The sequence below is a fragment of the Corvus cornix genome, chromosome 18, assembly GCF_000738735.6.
Source record: "Corvus cornix cornix isolate S_Up_H32 chromosome 18, ASM73873v5, whole genome shotgun sequence".
NCBI classification, from domain to species: domain Eukaryota; kingdom Metazoa; phylum Chordata; class Aves; order Passeriformes; family Corvidae; genus Corvus; species Corvus cornix.
This window is the reverse complement of record NC_046347.1, coordinates 11,383,036-11,395,431: the sequence shown is the minus strand read 5'-3', so window position 1 is coordinate 11,395,431 and position 12,396 is coordinate 11,383,036. Positions and strand designations below refer to the sequence as shown.

The 12,396-nt window shown below is 64.3% G+C and overlaps 2 protein-coding genes across 2 annotated transcripts; both read right to left on the bottom strand.

The window, feature by feature from the left end:
- Positions 1–37: 37 nt before the first annotated feature.
- TTYH2 (tweety family member 2) lies at positions 38–7,099 on the bottom strand. Its single transcript, XM_039562120.1, is given in 15 exon segments — positions 38–1,228; positions 2,585–2,663; positions 2,741–2,846; positions 2,849–2,925; positions 3,061–3,203; positions 3,284–3,376; positions 3,453–3,545; positions 3,628–3,683; positions 3,827–3,896; positions 3,982–4,054; positions 4,138–4,233; positions 4,324–4,544; positions 4,876–4,987; positions 6,220–6,392; positions 6,920–7,099. Coding segments are annotated over 15 exon segments (1,599 nt in total). The 5' UTR covers positions 7,049–7,099; the 3' UTR covers positions 38–1,150.
- Positions 7,100–7,793: 694 nt separating this feature from the next.
- RPL38 (ribosomal protein L38) lies at positions 7,794–9,500 on the bottom strand. The gene is made up of 5 exons (XM_039562127.1): positions 9,468–9,500; positions 9,238–9,269; positions 8,839–8,899; positions 8,076–8,198; positions 7,794–7,889 (listed from the first exon to the last, which is right to left on the bottom strand). The coding sequence occupies exons 2-5, from the start codon at positions 9,238–9,240 to the stop codon at positions 7,864–7,866; spliced, it is 213 nt and encodes a 70-aa protein (XP_039418061.1). The 5' UTR covers positions 9,241–9,269; positions 9,468–9,500; the 3' UTR covers positions 7,794–7,863.
- Positions 9,501–12,396: the final 2,896 nt, after the last annotated feature.

Genomic DNA, 12,396 nt, shown 5'->3' with positions numbered 1-12,396 from the left:
ACCGATTATCCCCCCCAAAAAACCCGCACCGGGGAGATTAGTTTAGTCCAAGTGTTTATTATCTTTTCCCCCCAAAAGGGCACATACAAATCCAGCCGGACTCCAGCTCCCAGCCAGAGTCCTTCGGTTAGTTCACATGCGGTTACAACAGCTCTTCTACCAGTACCATTATATGGAAACGTTAAAAGCCAAAAATTAAAAAAAACATCCCTCGGGATTTTCCCAAAGGGAGGGAGGCTAGTCACAGGGAATGTGGAGAGGGGGAGTCAGGGGATGTCCTGGCCCTGGGTGGGGGGACACCCACTGCCCTGTCCGCACCCTTTGGGGTCTGGATGTGATGGGGCGGGGGGTCCGTCCCTGCTCCAGGGAGAAGGGGCCTTTCCTGGGGATCCCTGTGCCAAAGGGCAGCCCCAAAGGGCCACATTCAGTTCATACTGGTCTCCCAAGCCCTCAGCCTGGAGCCCTGGAAATGCTGGATGAGCCTCCCAGGGTGGCAGGTCCATGCTGTCCCTGCCCTGGCACCTCACCCACCCCAGGGATGCCCCGGGAGTTCCTGTCCCTCTCCCAGGGGATTTGTGACCACTCCAGGGCTGCAGGAGGAGGGGAGCCTGCCCCAGCCCACACCTGCCCTGGGGAGCCAAAAACAGCCTAAAGCCACCCAAAAACCCGCTACCAACCCCAGTGCAGCGGCCCCTCTCTGGAACAGAGCCAGCGCCTCCCACAGCTCCCAAATCCCGGGGGCAAAGCAAAGGAAAACCAGCAAGGCCAAAACATCCCTAATTCCTCAGCCTGGGAACGCTCCAGCCAGGGGGCGGCGAGGGGGCAGGGGAGCTGGGACAGCCGGGAAGGGGCGTCGGGAAGGGGTGGGATCACTAGTGGTTGGTGCTGCATTGCTACGGGAGCCCCTGCCCGGACCCGGCGGCGGCGTGTCCCGGGATTTGTGCTCCAGAACATTCCCGAGCCGGCGCAGGGACAGGAGAAGACACCAGAGACCCCTCTGCGCTCCCCAGACCCCGTAAGGCAGCAGGATTTGGGTCCGGGGGGCTGCCGAGGGGTGGGGGGTGCTGGGAGGCTCCAGTCCTGCGGCCCCCGCCGCGTCTCCTACCGCGTGCTCTCCAGGGCTCTTTGGTTTCCCGAGCGGAATCTCCTCCTAGGCCGGGAAGTCGCCGCGGTGCCGGACGTGCTCATCGGTGACCGCCAGGTACGTGGCTCTCATGCTCGGGGAGTACTGGGGGGACACACGGGGGTCAGCACCCCAAAACTCCCCACCCAGCGCCTGCACCGCCCCACAGGTGCCCAGGATTGTTCCCGTGCGGATTAATCCCCAAATAATCGGCCAGGAGGGCATGGAAAGGGTCAGACCGTGCCCTCAGCTGCTCTGAGAGCTGGGGGAGGCAACACCCCCCAAGCCAAGACCCCCCAAGCCTGTCCAGCTCTGCTTCGTCCCTTCCCATGTTCATCCTCCACCTTCCCAGCTTCAGCCCAGCAGCAAACTCATCCCAAATCTGCCTGTGGGGATGTGTCTGTGGGATACCAGCGAGCCCAAGCCTCCAGCCCCCCAGGATCACATTCCTCCAGGGTTTCACAGCAGGGAGGATCACCCCAGCCAGGCATTAAGGAAGATTATTCCGAGTTTGTTATTCTGGACTCAGAAAGTCTTTCCTCAGGGATCTGAATCCTGGGTAAATTAGACTATTCAGGGCTGGGAGAAGAGCTCCAATTAATCCCCCCACTCGTGTCCCCCCCCGCCTTGCCAGCTGCCAGGTCTGTGAGATGGGGTCCAAGCTTCCACCTGATGGAAAAAATCATCCCTGCAGGAGGGGGGGCACAGTATTCCTGCCATGGCAGCATTCCCAGAGCCGTACCCTGACTGAGGGGGTTTCACTGCTCCAGGGATGGAGATGGGGACCAGCATCCCAACGTGTGGGAGCTGTGGGAGCTGAACAGCCTCCTGGAATGTGGCTGGGCACAAAATGTGGCCCTTTGTCCCCCCTCCCTGAGCTCTCTGCACCCCAAAAGCCGAGCAGGAAAAGGGGATGGAGGGAGGCATGGAAGGGTGGGGAGGAGGGGAGAACCCAGCTGCTGCCCTGGGGTAAGGAAGGAGAAGGAAGTGGCTGAACTTACTCTTGATGGGCAACTTAGCTCCAAAATAATGGATGCAAAAAATTAAAAGAAATCACAAAAAAGAAAAAAAAAGAAAAAAAAAGAAAAAAAAAAAAAAAAAAAGAAAAAAAAAAGACAAGGAATAAAAAATAAAGCAGTAATACCAGACAGGGCAGGATTAACGAGCAGGGAAATGGGAACGTGAAGGGAGAGACTGCGAGGAGCGTCCTCTGAGAGCCAGGATGGAGAGGAAACACAGGGAAGGGAGAGAGGGGACGGTTATTTCAGCCTCCCCCAGCAGATGGCTGTGCCCCCTCCCCGTGAGTGGCCAGGAATTGGGTTAGAGCCAGGTGAGGGGAGCCACATCCTCTGCAAGGGCAGCAGGGACCAGGATCTCCCATCCCTGTCCCACCCCGGTGAGCGGCTCTCGGTGACCCCCCCCAGGGTGTCACAAGGATTTGGCCTCGGTCGCCCATCGTACCGTGGGGGGAGGAGACCCCCTGCCAATGAGGGGCACGTTCTCGTAGCGGGGGTTCCCTCCGAAGAGCACGGCCTGGTTCCTGGGGGCACAGCGAGACCCCGTCAGCCGCCGTCCCCAGCGCAGCTCCCTCCCCGTGGCGGGGCTCGGGGGCCTCACATGTACTCGGAGACGGGGGCGTTGGACACGGTCTGGGCCGGGGGCTGGAGGCTGCTCTGGCTGCCCAGGCTGCTGCTGTAGCTGCAGAAGCTGCGCAGCTGCCCCCGGGCGGGCGGTGCGTGGCGATGCGCCGGGCCTGCGGGTTGAAGGGGTCCTCCTCGTCCATGTCATCGTAGTCCCGGTCCCTGCGGGGACAAGGGGCCGGCATTCACACCCCAGGACCCAAAGCGGGGGTCTCAATGCCCAGACTGGGTCTGCCTGCGGCTCTGTGCCCACGGTGAGGGCAGGGGGCTGGGGCGGGGGTCTTTGGGCACACCCACCGCCCAGCCAGCTGCTTCCAGGCGCGCGGGGCCGCGCAGATCACGGTGGAGAAGGCGGCAGCCGCCAGCAGGGAGAAGAGCCCGAGGTAGAGCAGCCCCTCCACGCCGTCATAGCAGATCCCGATGAGGCCATCCAGGTAATCCTGGCGGGACACAGGCAGGGCAGCGCTGGTGGCGCTGCAGGGGGACCCCAGAGCTGGTCCCCACTTGGCCCCCCCCTCACCTTGTGCAGCCCCCGGCAGTCCAGCAGGGCCGTCAGCTGGTGCAGGCTGGTCTCTGAGGAGTTGAGGAGCTGCTGGACCCCCAGCAGGTCTTTCTGTGGGAAAAGGGGGGTCAGGCAGCTCTGGGGAGCAGAAGGAGGGATGGGGAACCCCTGTGCCCCCCTCCTGTACCTTGGCTGTGGGGAAGAGGGGCAGTGCATACTGGATGAGCCCCTGGATCTGGATCTGCATGGTGGTCAGCGAACGCTGGAACACGGTGAGAGCCTGCAGGAGGGAGTGGGGGACAGTCACAGACCCCCCCCCCAGCCCCAGGGAGCACCAAGGTGGGTGCCCACCCGCCCTGTACCTGCTGGAAGGGGCTGCTCAGGCTCTGGTCACAGTACAGGTAATAATGAACCACCTCTGCAGAGAGAACGGGAACATCAGCACGAGCGTCCCGGGGCACAGGGAGCCGTGGGGGGGACAGTGGCAGCGGGGGGCACCAACCCCCGGGTGGGTTTGGGGGTCCTGCCTGAGCTCGCCTCCACCTCACAGCCAGCTCTCACCTGCACTGATCTCATCGTCTGTCTGGTTCATGATGAACTTGTTCGGGGCCACGCAGAAGTCGCTGGTGCCCTGTGGGGACAGAGGGATGGCATCGGTGCCCACAGTGCTCGGCACAGCCCCAGGCAGCCCCTCCCTCCCCTCCTGGCCCACTCACCACTGCGGCCGCCGTGTCCACAGCCATGGAGGCCCAGCTGAGGACGAGCATGAGGAGCCCGCAGCACAGCATCCTGCGGGGAGAGCGGGGAGCACGGGTGGGGAGCATGGCCGGGGGTCCCCAAGAACCACCCCAGGCCGCCCCCAGGGTACTCACGTGACCAGGAGGCAGCGGGAGTGCTTGGCCAGCCCCAGGCAGGCCAGCAGGCAGACGGTGAGGACGAGGATGAAGAAGAGCAGGTAAGCCAGCCACCTGAGCGCAGAGGAAGGCTCTGTCACACACGGCCACCTCCCCAGCCCGCCGGGCCCCGCGGCCCCGCTCACCGGGAATGCTCGAGCTCACCGGTAATACTCGACGTAGGCGACCTGTCCCGACAGCTCGGTGAGGTCAGCACTGACGCCCCGCCAGGCCGGCAGCCCCTGCAGCTGCAGGACGATGCTGCCGGCCAGCTGCTGAGTGAACTTGAGGGTCTGCACGTAATCCCCCCGCGAGGCCAGGAGCTCGTTCAGCCGCGCCAGGTGCTGCTCCAGCCCTCCCTGCATCTGCAGCGTGGTGCTGGCAACCTGTGGCCCCCGGCATGGTCAGTCCCCGGCATCTAGCAGAGCCACGTGCCCCATCCCTGAAACGCTCTTTCTCCAGGAGAACAGCCCCACCCCAACCCGCTGTGCCCAAGCTGGATCCATCCTTCAGAACAGCCCTGCCACGGCCCCCCCGGCCCTGCTGGGCCACAAAGGTCCCATTCTGTGGGGTGACGTCACCCTCCCGCGCTCCGCACGGCGCAGCCACCCCGGGGGCTCTGCCGGAGCAGCCAGACGTCCCTCCCTGGTGCTTTAACCAAACCCAGGACAGGGGACTGATGCACCATGGGGGGACACGGAGGCGCTGTGGCCCTACCAGGGAGTCGATGCCAGTGAGGGTCTGGTTGGCGTGGTCCAGGGCGTAGAGCAGCTGGAAAACCCCGTCGTTGGTCTCGCTGTTCCCGTAGAAGCCGACGCCAACGGCCGCACTGTGGGCAGAGAAGGGACCCTGGTGAGAAGGGAGGGACACACTCACCCTGCCACACCGGCTGGACAGGGGACACTCCCCAGGGCATCCTGGTTTGGGGGGACAGCCCACCAATGGCAGGGCAGAGACAAAGAGTGGGACAGCAGCAGCACCGTGATGGGAACCTGCTCCTGCTGGTGACAGGGGCCTGGGGACAGCTGCAGCTGCTCCATGGGCATGGTGGCTCGGAAGCTCCTCCTGCCAAACCCTGAGAGATTGAGGGCGGAGGGGCCGGGCCAAGCAGATTAGGGGAATCCGCTGGAAGCGCTGTGGCTCCCGATTAAACCTTTGGCTGGGAGCTGAAGCGGCTCCAGGCCCTGTGGCGAGCTCCCTGCAGCCGCTGCTCCCCATGGAGCCAGGATGGAGCTCCCGAGAAGGGAGGTGCTTGTGGCCATGTCTTGGCCGGGCATGTGCCCACACGTGGCCGGTGCACACGGTGCTTGCCAAACCCCAGTACACCGACAGACACCAGCTCACTAATGGCCACCATCAGCCCTTGAATGGCCACTAATGGGCTCTTGGGGGGGTTCAAAGCCCCTGGGAGCTGCACAGTGACCCCCCTGCCGTGGTGGGGGGGCTGGGGGAGCACGCTGAAGCTCATTAGTGCTGTTTCCCTGTCTCGCTGTTTCCCTGCTCCGTGCGAGGCTCGCAGGCAGCCATCTCGCTCCGCCCCGGCAAAGCAGCCCCTTTGTCTGGAGCGAGGGTCGTGGCCAGGCAGCCAGAGGGGCCCGTGGCCCACCCCGTTCCCCCCCAGGCCAGCAATGCTGGGGGACACTCGGGATAGCTGCCTGGGTGTCCTCCCAGCCATGGCTGTCCCGGACCGAGGTGGGCTTGTAAAGCCCCCAGAGCGATGCCGGATGAAGCAGCGTCCCCTTGTCTAATTGCTGTGGTTGCAATTAAGGTCGGGCACAAGGGACCTGCCAGCTGGGTCACGCTGCTGCCTGCCATCTGCTCTGGGCTGGGATTAGCAACCGGCCCTGCTCCCGCCCGGGATTAGCTGGGAAGGCGGCACAGCCGTGACGGGGACGGGGCTGGCCCGCAGCTGGTCCCTGGGGCTCCCCCAGCAGCTGCACGGGAGGAGGCAGGGATGGAGCACATTTAATTGCACAGATCTAATTAAAGCGACTCGTGGCTGGAGCACAGAGTCCCCTCGGTGACAGGGGGACAGCACCAGGTCCCTGTCCCCGTCCTCACCAGCAGATGAGCCCGGCGGTGACGGCCATCCAGGTGACACAGCACGAGTGGGGCCGCTTGGTCTCGGGGTCCTGGTCCCTCTTGCAGCAGCACAGGCAGATCAGGTACACGGTGAGGAAGAGGAGGTTGAGGCCGAGGCACACGGCGGCCACCAAGCCCAGGAAAAGCAGCGACTGGGAGGGAGAGAGGGGACAGTCAGCAGCCGTGCCCGTGACCCACTCGCGTGTCCGGGATGCGGCCGCGTTCAGCGCCCCACGGGACTGTCACATGGGAAAGAGGAAGTGTCCCTGTCCCCATCCCCATTCCCCCGCAGGGTGCCCAGGCCGCGGTCGCCGAGCCGGGGCTGCAGCCGCCCCTTGCCGGGATGTTGGGGCACAGGGACACCGGCGCTGCCCTCCCTCCCCATTTAGGGGTCACGGCGGGCCGTGCCCCGGGACGCGGGGGGCCGCGGCGGGTCCGTGAGCGCGGGGCAGGGGCTCAGGAGGGCCAAAGGAGAGCGGTGAGCCCGGGAGGGGAGAGCGGCGGGGCCGGGGGTGCCGGTGCCGGCCGGCCCGGGGGGGGGCCGGGCGATGAAGGCGCTTTGTGCGCCGCGAGATCAGAGCTGGCGCCGGGAGCCGCCGGGGAGCGGCGCGGGGGGCGCGGGGCGAGCGGGACCAGCCCGGGGAGGGGCCGGGGGGGCGCGGGGGTCCCGGGCCGGTACCTGCTGGTAGTCGGGGTCCTGCGGGCGGAAGGTGCTGGGCACGGGCTGCAGGCGCGGGCCGCGGTGCGGGAGCCCGTGCAGCCAGGCCGCCCACCAGGGCGCCAGGTAATCGGCGCGGCCGGGCCCCATGGCGGGCCGGGGGTCGCCGCGCTGCCGGGCGGGGGGCGGCGGTGCCGCCACGCCGCGGGCTCTGCCCGCCCGCCCCGGGCCCCACCCCACCGACACCGCCCCTCGGGGCCGCCCCCCGCCCCGCCCCCGGCAGCCGCGGCCGGGCCCGTGCCCGCGGAGCCGCTCGCAGCGCAGCGCTCCCCGCAGGGACAGCGCACAGCGTCACCCCCGCCACCCGGGCACCGCAGCCGTCGGGCACCGCAGCCATCGGGCACCGCAGCCATCGGGCCCTGTACCCATTGGACACCGCAGCCATCGGGCCCCGCACCCATCGGACACCGCAGCCATCGGGCCCTGTACCCATTGGACACCGCAGCCATCGGGCCCCGCAGCCATCGGGCACCGCAGCCGTGGGGCACTGCTGTGGGGGCACCGCACCCCGAACCTCCTGCTGTGGGGGCACCGCACCCCATACTCCTCCTGCTATAGGGACCAGGTGCTGTAAAGGACACCGCCCAGGGGACACGCTGTGTGCCAGCCCCAGGTGCCACAGGTCCCGTGCCCAGCTGTCAGCCCAGGGCCACCCACGAGTGAGGGACTGGCTCCAGATCTGGGGACTCCCCCGTGCCCACACGGTACCAGAAGTGGACCGATGGCCTCCCTGCTGGGAGCACTGACCAACACCAGCCCCGGGACCCCCAGTGCAGCTCCGAGAGCCCTGGAGTGGCTCCAGGGCCAGGAAGCGCAGGTTGTGAAACACCAAACGTGACACCGGGAACAGTTTTTTATTTATTTTAACAAACAGAGAATCCAACAGGTACCCAGCTCACCCCAGCTCATTTCAGCTCCTTCACGGCCAGACCTGTGGAGGAAAGACAGGACATGGATCGGGGGGGCTCAGGCATGGAAGGGCTCCCTGGGAATACCGAACACCGACCATGGCAAGGCACTGGTGGTGACACCAGCTCCAGGGACGCTGGGAACTCTGCAAGGGGGTTCTCACAGCCCCCCTCAATCCCAGCCACCCAACACAAAATTCCCGGGATACCTGGGGGCAGGGACTGCTTCAGCTTCTCGGCCTTCTCCTTGTCGGTGATGACCAGGGTGTAGAGGTACCGGCTGCAGCGCACCTTGAACTTCACATTGTCCTTGTTCTTCTTGATCTTGACAGCTGTGGGATGGAGGGCACAGCAGGGACAGCCCGCTGTCATCCCTGGGAAACCCACCCCACTCCCTTCCCCGTGCAGAGCCCTCCAGCTCCATCCAGAGTGAGGAAAAAGCTCCGTGAGGGCTCTCTCAGTGCTGAGCTCTCCCTTCTCGCCCACGCCAAAACATTCCCGCGGGATCCTGCGACAGCCGGATCCAAACAAGCAGGAGAAGAGGGAAAACTCTTCCCGTGTTGTTGAACAGTGAGACAAGGCAGTGCTTTGTCTCAATTATCCTCATCTTGTGGCGGCAACAAAAATCTCCCGCTGAGGATGATGAATCAGCCGTTGTGACAGAGCTCCAACACCCGACACGGCGCCCACAGAGCAGGCTGACATCTGGGAATCGCTTCCAGCGAGCTGCACTTGGAGCTCGGCTCAACATCCCGGGGCGAGCAGCAGTGGGAATGCACAGCTGGGAGCACCATCCCCTGGGAGAGCCCAGCCTGGAGCCCCAAGAGTCCCTCTGCCCACAGGAGTGGCCTCGGTCACCGAGCCAAAGCCACGCCAGGGCAGCCCCGGTCCCTCGGCATTCCCAGGCTGCGGAGCTCCTCAGGGACACGTGCTGGAGCCCCGCAGCCTGTCCTGCCCACAGACCCCACTCACACTTGGCGTCCTTCCGCCGCGCCGTCAGCAGGAAGTCCTTGATCTCCTCAATCTTGCGAGGCTGCAAAGTCAAACAGAAACTCACGGGATGCTTCGGGCTGGAAGGCACCATAAGCGATTACCTGGTCCCACCCCTGCCACGGGCAGGGACACGGGATGTGCTCCCAGCCCAGAGCTCATCCCCAGCTCGTGCTCCGGCCACAGAATCCCCCGGACCCCCCCATTCCGCACGATGCCCAGAACCTGGCAAAGCGGGGACCCCAAAGCCAACCCCGCCTCCCCTCCTGGGAAGGAGCTAAGGAGCTCCCCCTCACCCCGTTCTGCACCCTGTCCAGCACCAGACACGCCAGGGACTCCCTCCCTCCCCCCCGGACCCCTCGCAGCCCCCCGGCCCCTCACCATGGTTTCAGCCCAGCGTCGGTTGCTCCAACCTGCGGCAGAAACGAGACAAGATGGTGTCAGCGCCTCCCCCCGCCCATCGCCTCCCCCGCCTCCGCCCCCCGCCCGCCATCGGCTCCCCCCACGCCCCCTCCTCCCCCCGTTTTCCCCCGGGCCGCCCGGTGTCGCGAGGCCGCGGATGGCGGCGGATCTCCCCTGCCTCCCCCCGCCCCCCGGCCGCCATCGCTCACCCGCAGCCGCCGCGTACAGACCGGAAATGAGCGCGGCTCTTCCGCATCCGGGCCTTTATGGCCTACGGTGCGGGCGGCGGGCAAAAAGCTCCCGATCGCGACCGCAGCGGCGGCATCTGTGATGAGTTGGCGGGGGCTCAGCTGCCAGTGCGGGCGGGGGGCTGCGGAGGGGATTTTGGGCACCTCCGGCCTCCCGGAGCCAGCCGGGCACGGCCGGGAACGGGGAGCAGGGCTGCCGGGCGGCTGCTTGCTGTTTCCCGAGTCTCAGAATCTCTCGGGGGGATTAGCCATCTAAGATTCCATCTCAGCCCTGCCCCAGGGAACCCCGGGAGATGCTGCGGCTCGATAGCCCGAGTAGGGCTGTAATGGACAGGTTTTGCCACAAGAGAGAGCTTCAATCCCGCTGAAAACCCCAAAGCCGTACAAACCACCCCAAAACTCAGAATCCTTGGGGATGAGTGGCGAGGGGCAGGAACCCCATCCTGTCACTGTCCTGCGCTTCCTCTGTCCCCATCCCCATCCTGCCAAGCCCTAATTGTGGCTGGACAGGTCTTTGGGGGTGCTGGGATGCTCCTAAGGGATGCTGGATGGGGTCACAATCCCCCCAGCAGCTCCCAGTATCACCACCCCAGCTACTGGGGTGAAACCCACAGCTCCCAGCCCAGGGCTCCCACCCAGGAGACGATTTTGGGGTGGGACCCTTCTCCCTGGCCACCGAACGAGCTTTTTAATTGTTTGATTTACTTATCTCCTCTCTGATGGGCTGATCTACTCCGCTGCCTTTTAATTGCTCCCAAACTTGAGCGGTTTTTCATGTTTTAAGGAATGCTGAATGGTGTAATTAAACCCCTGGCAGCGTAAATCAGCGGCGCGGGAGGACGACAGCCCCGAATTAAAGCTTTTGGCATAACAATAAAACTAAACCGGCATGAAAAGTGCCCGTTCTGGCACCAGCGCTGAATGCTGATGCCGGGGGGAGCTGAGGCACCGTCCGGGCACCCCAAAATCCCCGGGTTTTTTGTGGGATCGTGGAACGATTCGGGTTGGGAGGGACCTTAAGGCTCACCCTGCTCCACCCCTGCCACATCCCTGGCAGTGTCCCAGGCCGGGTTGGACGGGGTTTGGAGCAGCCTGGGCCGGTGGAAGAGGGTGGAATGGGATGAGTTTGGGGTCTCTTCCCACCCAATGATTCCGTGACGCTGTGATCCCATCATTTACATCATTAACGAAGACACGAAATAAAATTGCTCCCAGTAAGGACCCTGAGGGTCACCACCGCTCCCTGATGTCCATCAGGCCCCTGAGCCATTGGCCACGACCCTCTGGATGCGACATTCCAGCCAATTCCTTATCCACCCGCAGCCCACGGAATCCGTCTGTCTCCCAAAGCGCAGCTTGGCCTCACATGGGAGCAGGGGAAGGGGCTGGGGTGGGTCAGGGGGTGCCTGTCCCCCCTCCCCTGCACCCCCGGAGCAGCGTCATTCCCGCCCCTCCCAGGGACTGCAATCACTTTTCCTTTATTAATAATATTTAAAGCCGAGTGGGTGCCTAAATCAACAAAAATAATTCATGAGAGTCATTAGCTCCTCAAAGCCGGGCTCTTTTTACGACCGACTTTAAATTAAAAAAAAGAAATTAAAAAAAAAAAAAAAAAAAAATCCCAACCCCAAACCCCACCACGCTCGGAATCCGCAGCTTTTCCAAGACATCAAATGCGTTTCCTGCCGCCTCCCCCCGGCCCGGCTCCGCCGCCGGAGGAAATTCAATTAACGGCCTTAATTCACCCTCCGACTGCCAGTTTTAGATTAAAAAACCCTTCGGATTCTGCTCGGGAGGCGCCGTGAAGGGATCGGGGGGGGTTTAACCTCCTGCTTTGGGGGTGCTGTGAAGCCCCTTGGTGCGGACCGGTCAGTGAGGACCCTCCCCCTTCCTCCCCCTTCCTTCTCCTCCTCCTCCTTCTCCAGCAGCTCCAAAGGCTCCGGGAGCCCATGGAGTCACATGGAGGAAAAACGAGCTTACAAATCCACCCCAACGCATCCCAGCGCCCCCTCCCAGGGCGCTGCCTGTCCCCTTGGGCACCGCGGGGACCCGCTGGTGCGGGGCAGTGCCCAGCGCCCTTGGGGACCCTGGGGACACGGTGCCACAGGTCCGATCTGTCCCTTAGCGCCCTTGGGGACGCGGTGGGACCCCCGGCAGCCCCCCGCGGGGGGAGGGAGGTGCTGCAGGGTGTCCCCCGGCGCGGTGGCAGCCGGTGACAAGATGATATCCCCTTATCAGCCGGGGGCTGCGGGGCGAGGGGAGGGCGGCAGGGAATGATCATTAAAAAACAGAACAAAAAGCCAACGGGATGTTTTTTGGTCACGGTTCTGCTCCGTCCCTGGGTCCCGGGGTGGAGAGAGCCGGAGGTTGGAGGGGGAGGAAGCTCCGGCACCCGAGGGCTGCCGTGGGTCAATTATCCTTAATTGGCCTGTCCTTAATGGGGCTGCAAACGAAGAGGAAACTCGACAGGGCTTTGGGGCTGGGGTGGCACCGGTGGGACAGGGAGGGGGGTCCCCGTGGCAGCTGCAGGTGTCCCCCCCCACCCAGTGAGGTCACACGGAGCAGGGAAAGGAGGGAAAGGCCAGGTTGGATGTGGCTGGGAGCAGCCTGGGATAGTGGAAGGTGCCCCTGCCCACGGCAAGGGGTGGAACTGGGCGAGCTTTAAGGTCCTTCCAACCCAAACCGTTCCATGATTCTACGGCCACTCTCAGTTTCGGGGTCCCACAGCAGGCTGAATATGGGAGGTGTCCCTGTCCTCGGGAACAGGGACATCCCACGGGTGCTGAGCCCCAGTTCAGGCCGAGGTGCCAGGTGGGGACACGAGTGGCTGAGATGCACGGCTGGCATGTGGCAGATGGAGCCGTGCATCCCAGTGCCCGACAGAATCCCA

Bases quoted from the DNA above. Each gene is read 5' to 3' on its own strand.
- RPL38 (XM_039562127.1), bottom strand. The intron at 8,199-8,838 runs GTGAGTGGGGTC...TCCATCCCACAG, and splicing joins GCGGCGGAAGGACGCCAAGT to CTGTCAAGATCAAGAAGAAC. The intron at 7,890-8,075 runs GTATCCCGGGAA...TTTCCTCCACAG, and splicing joins GAAGCAGTCCCTGCCCCCAG to GTCTGGCCGTGAAGGAGCTG.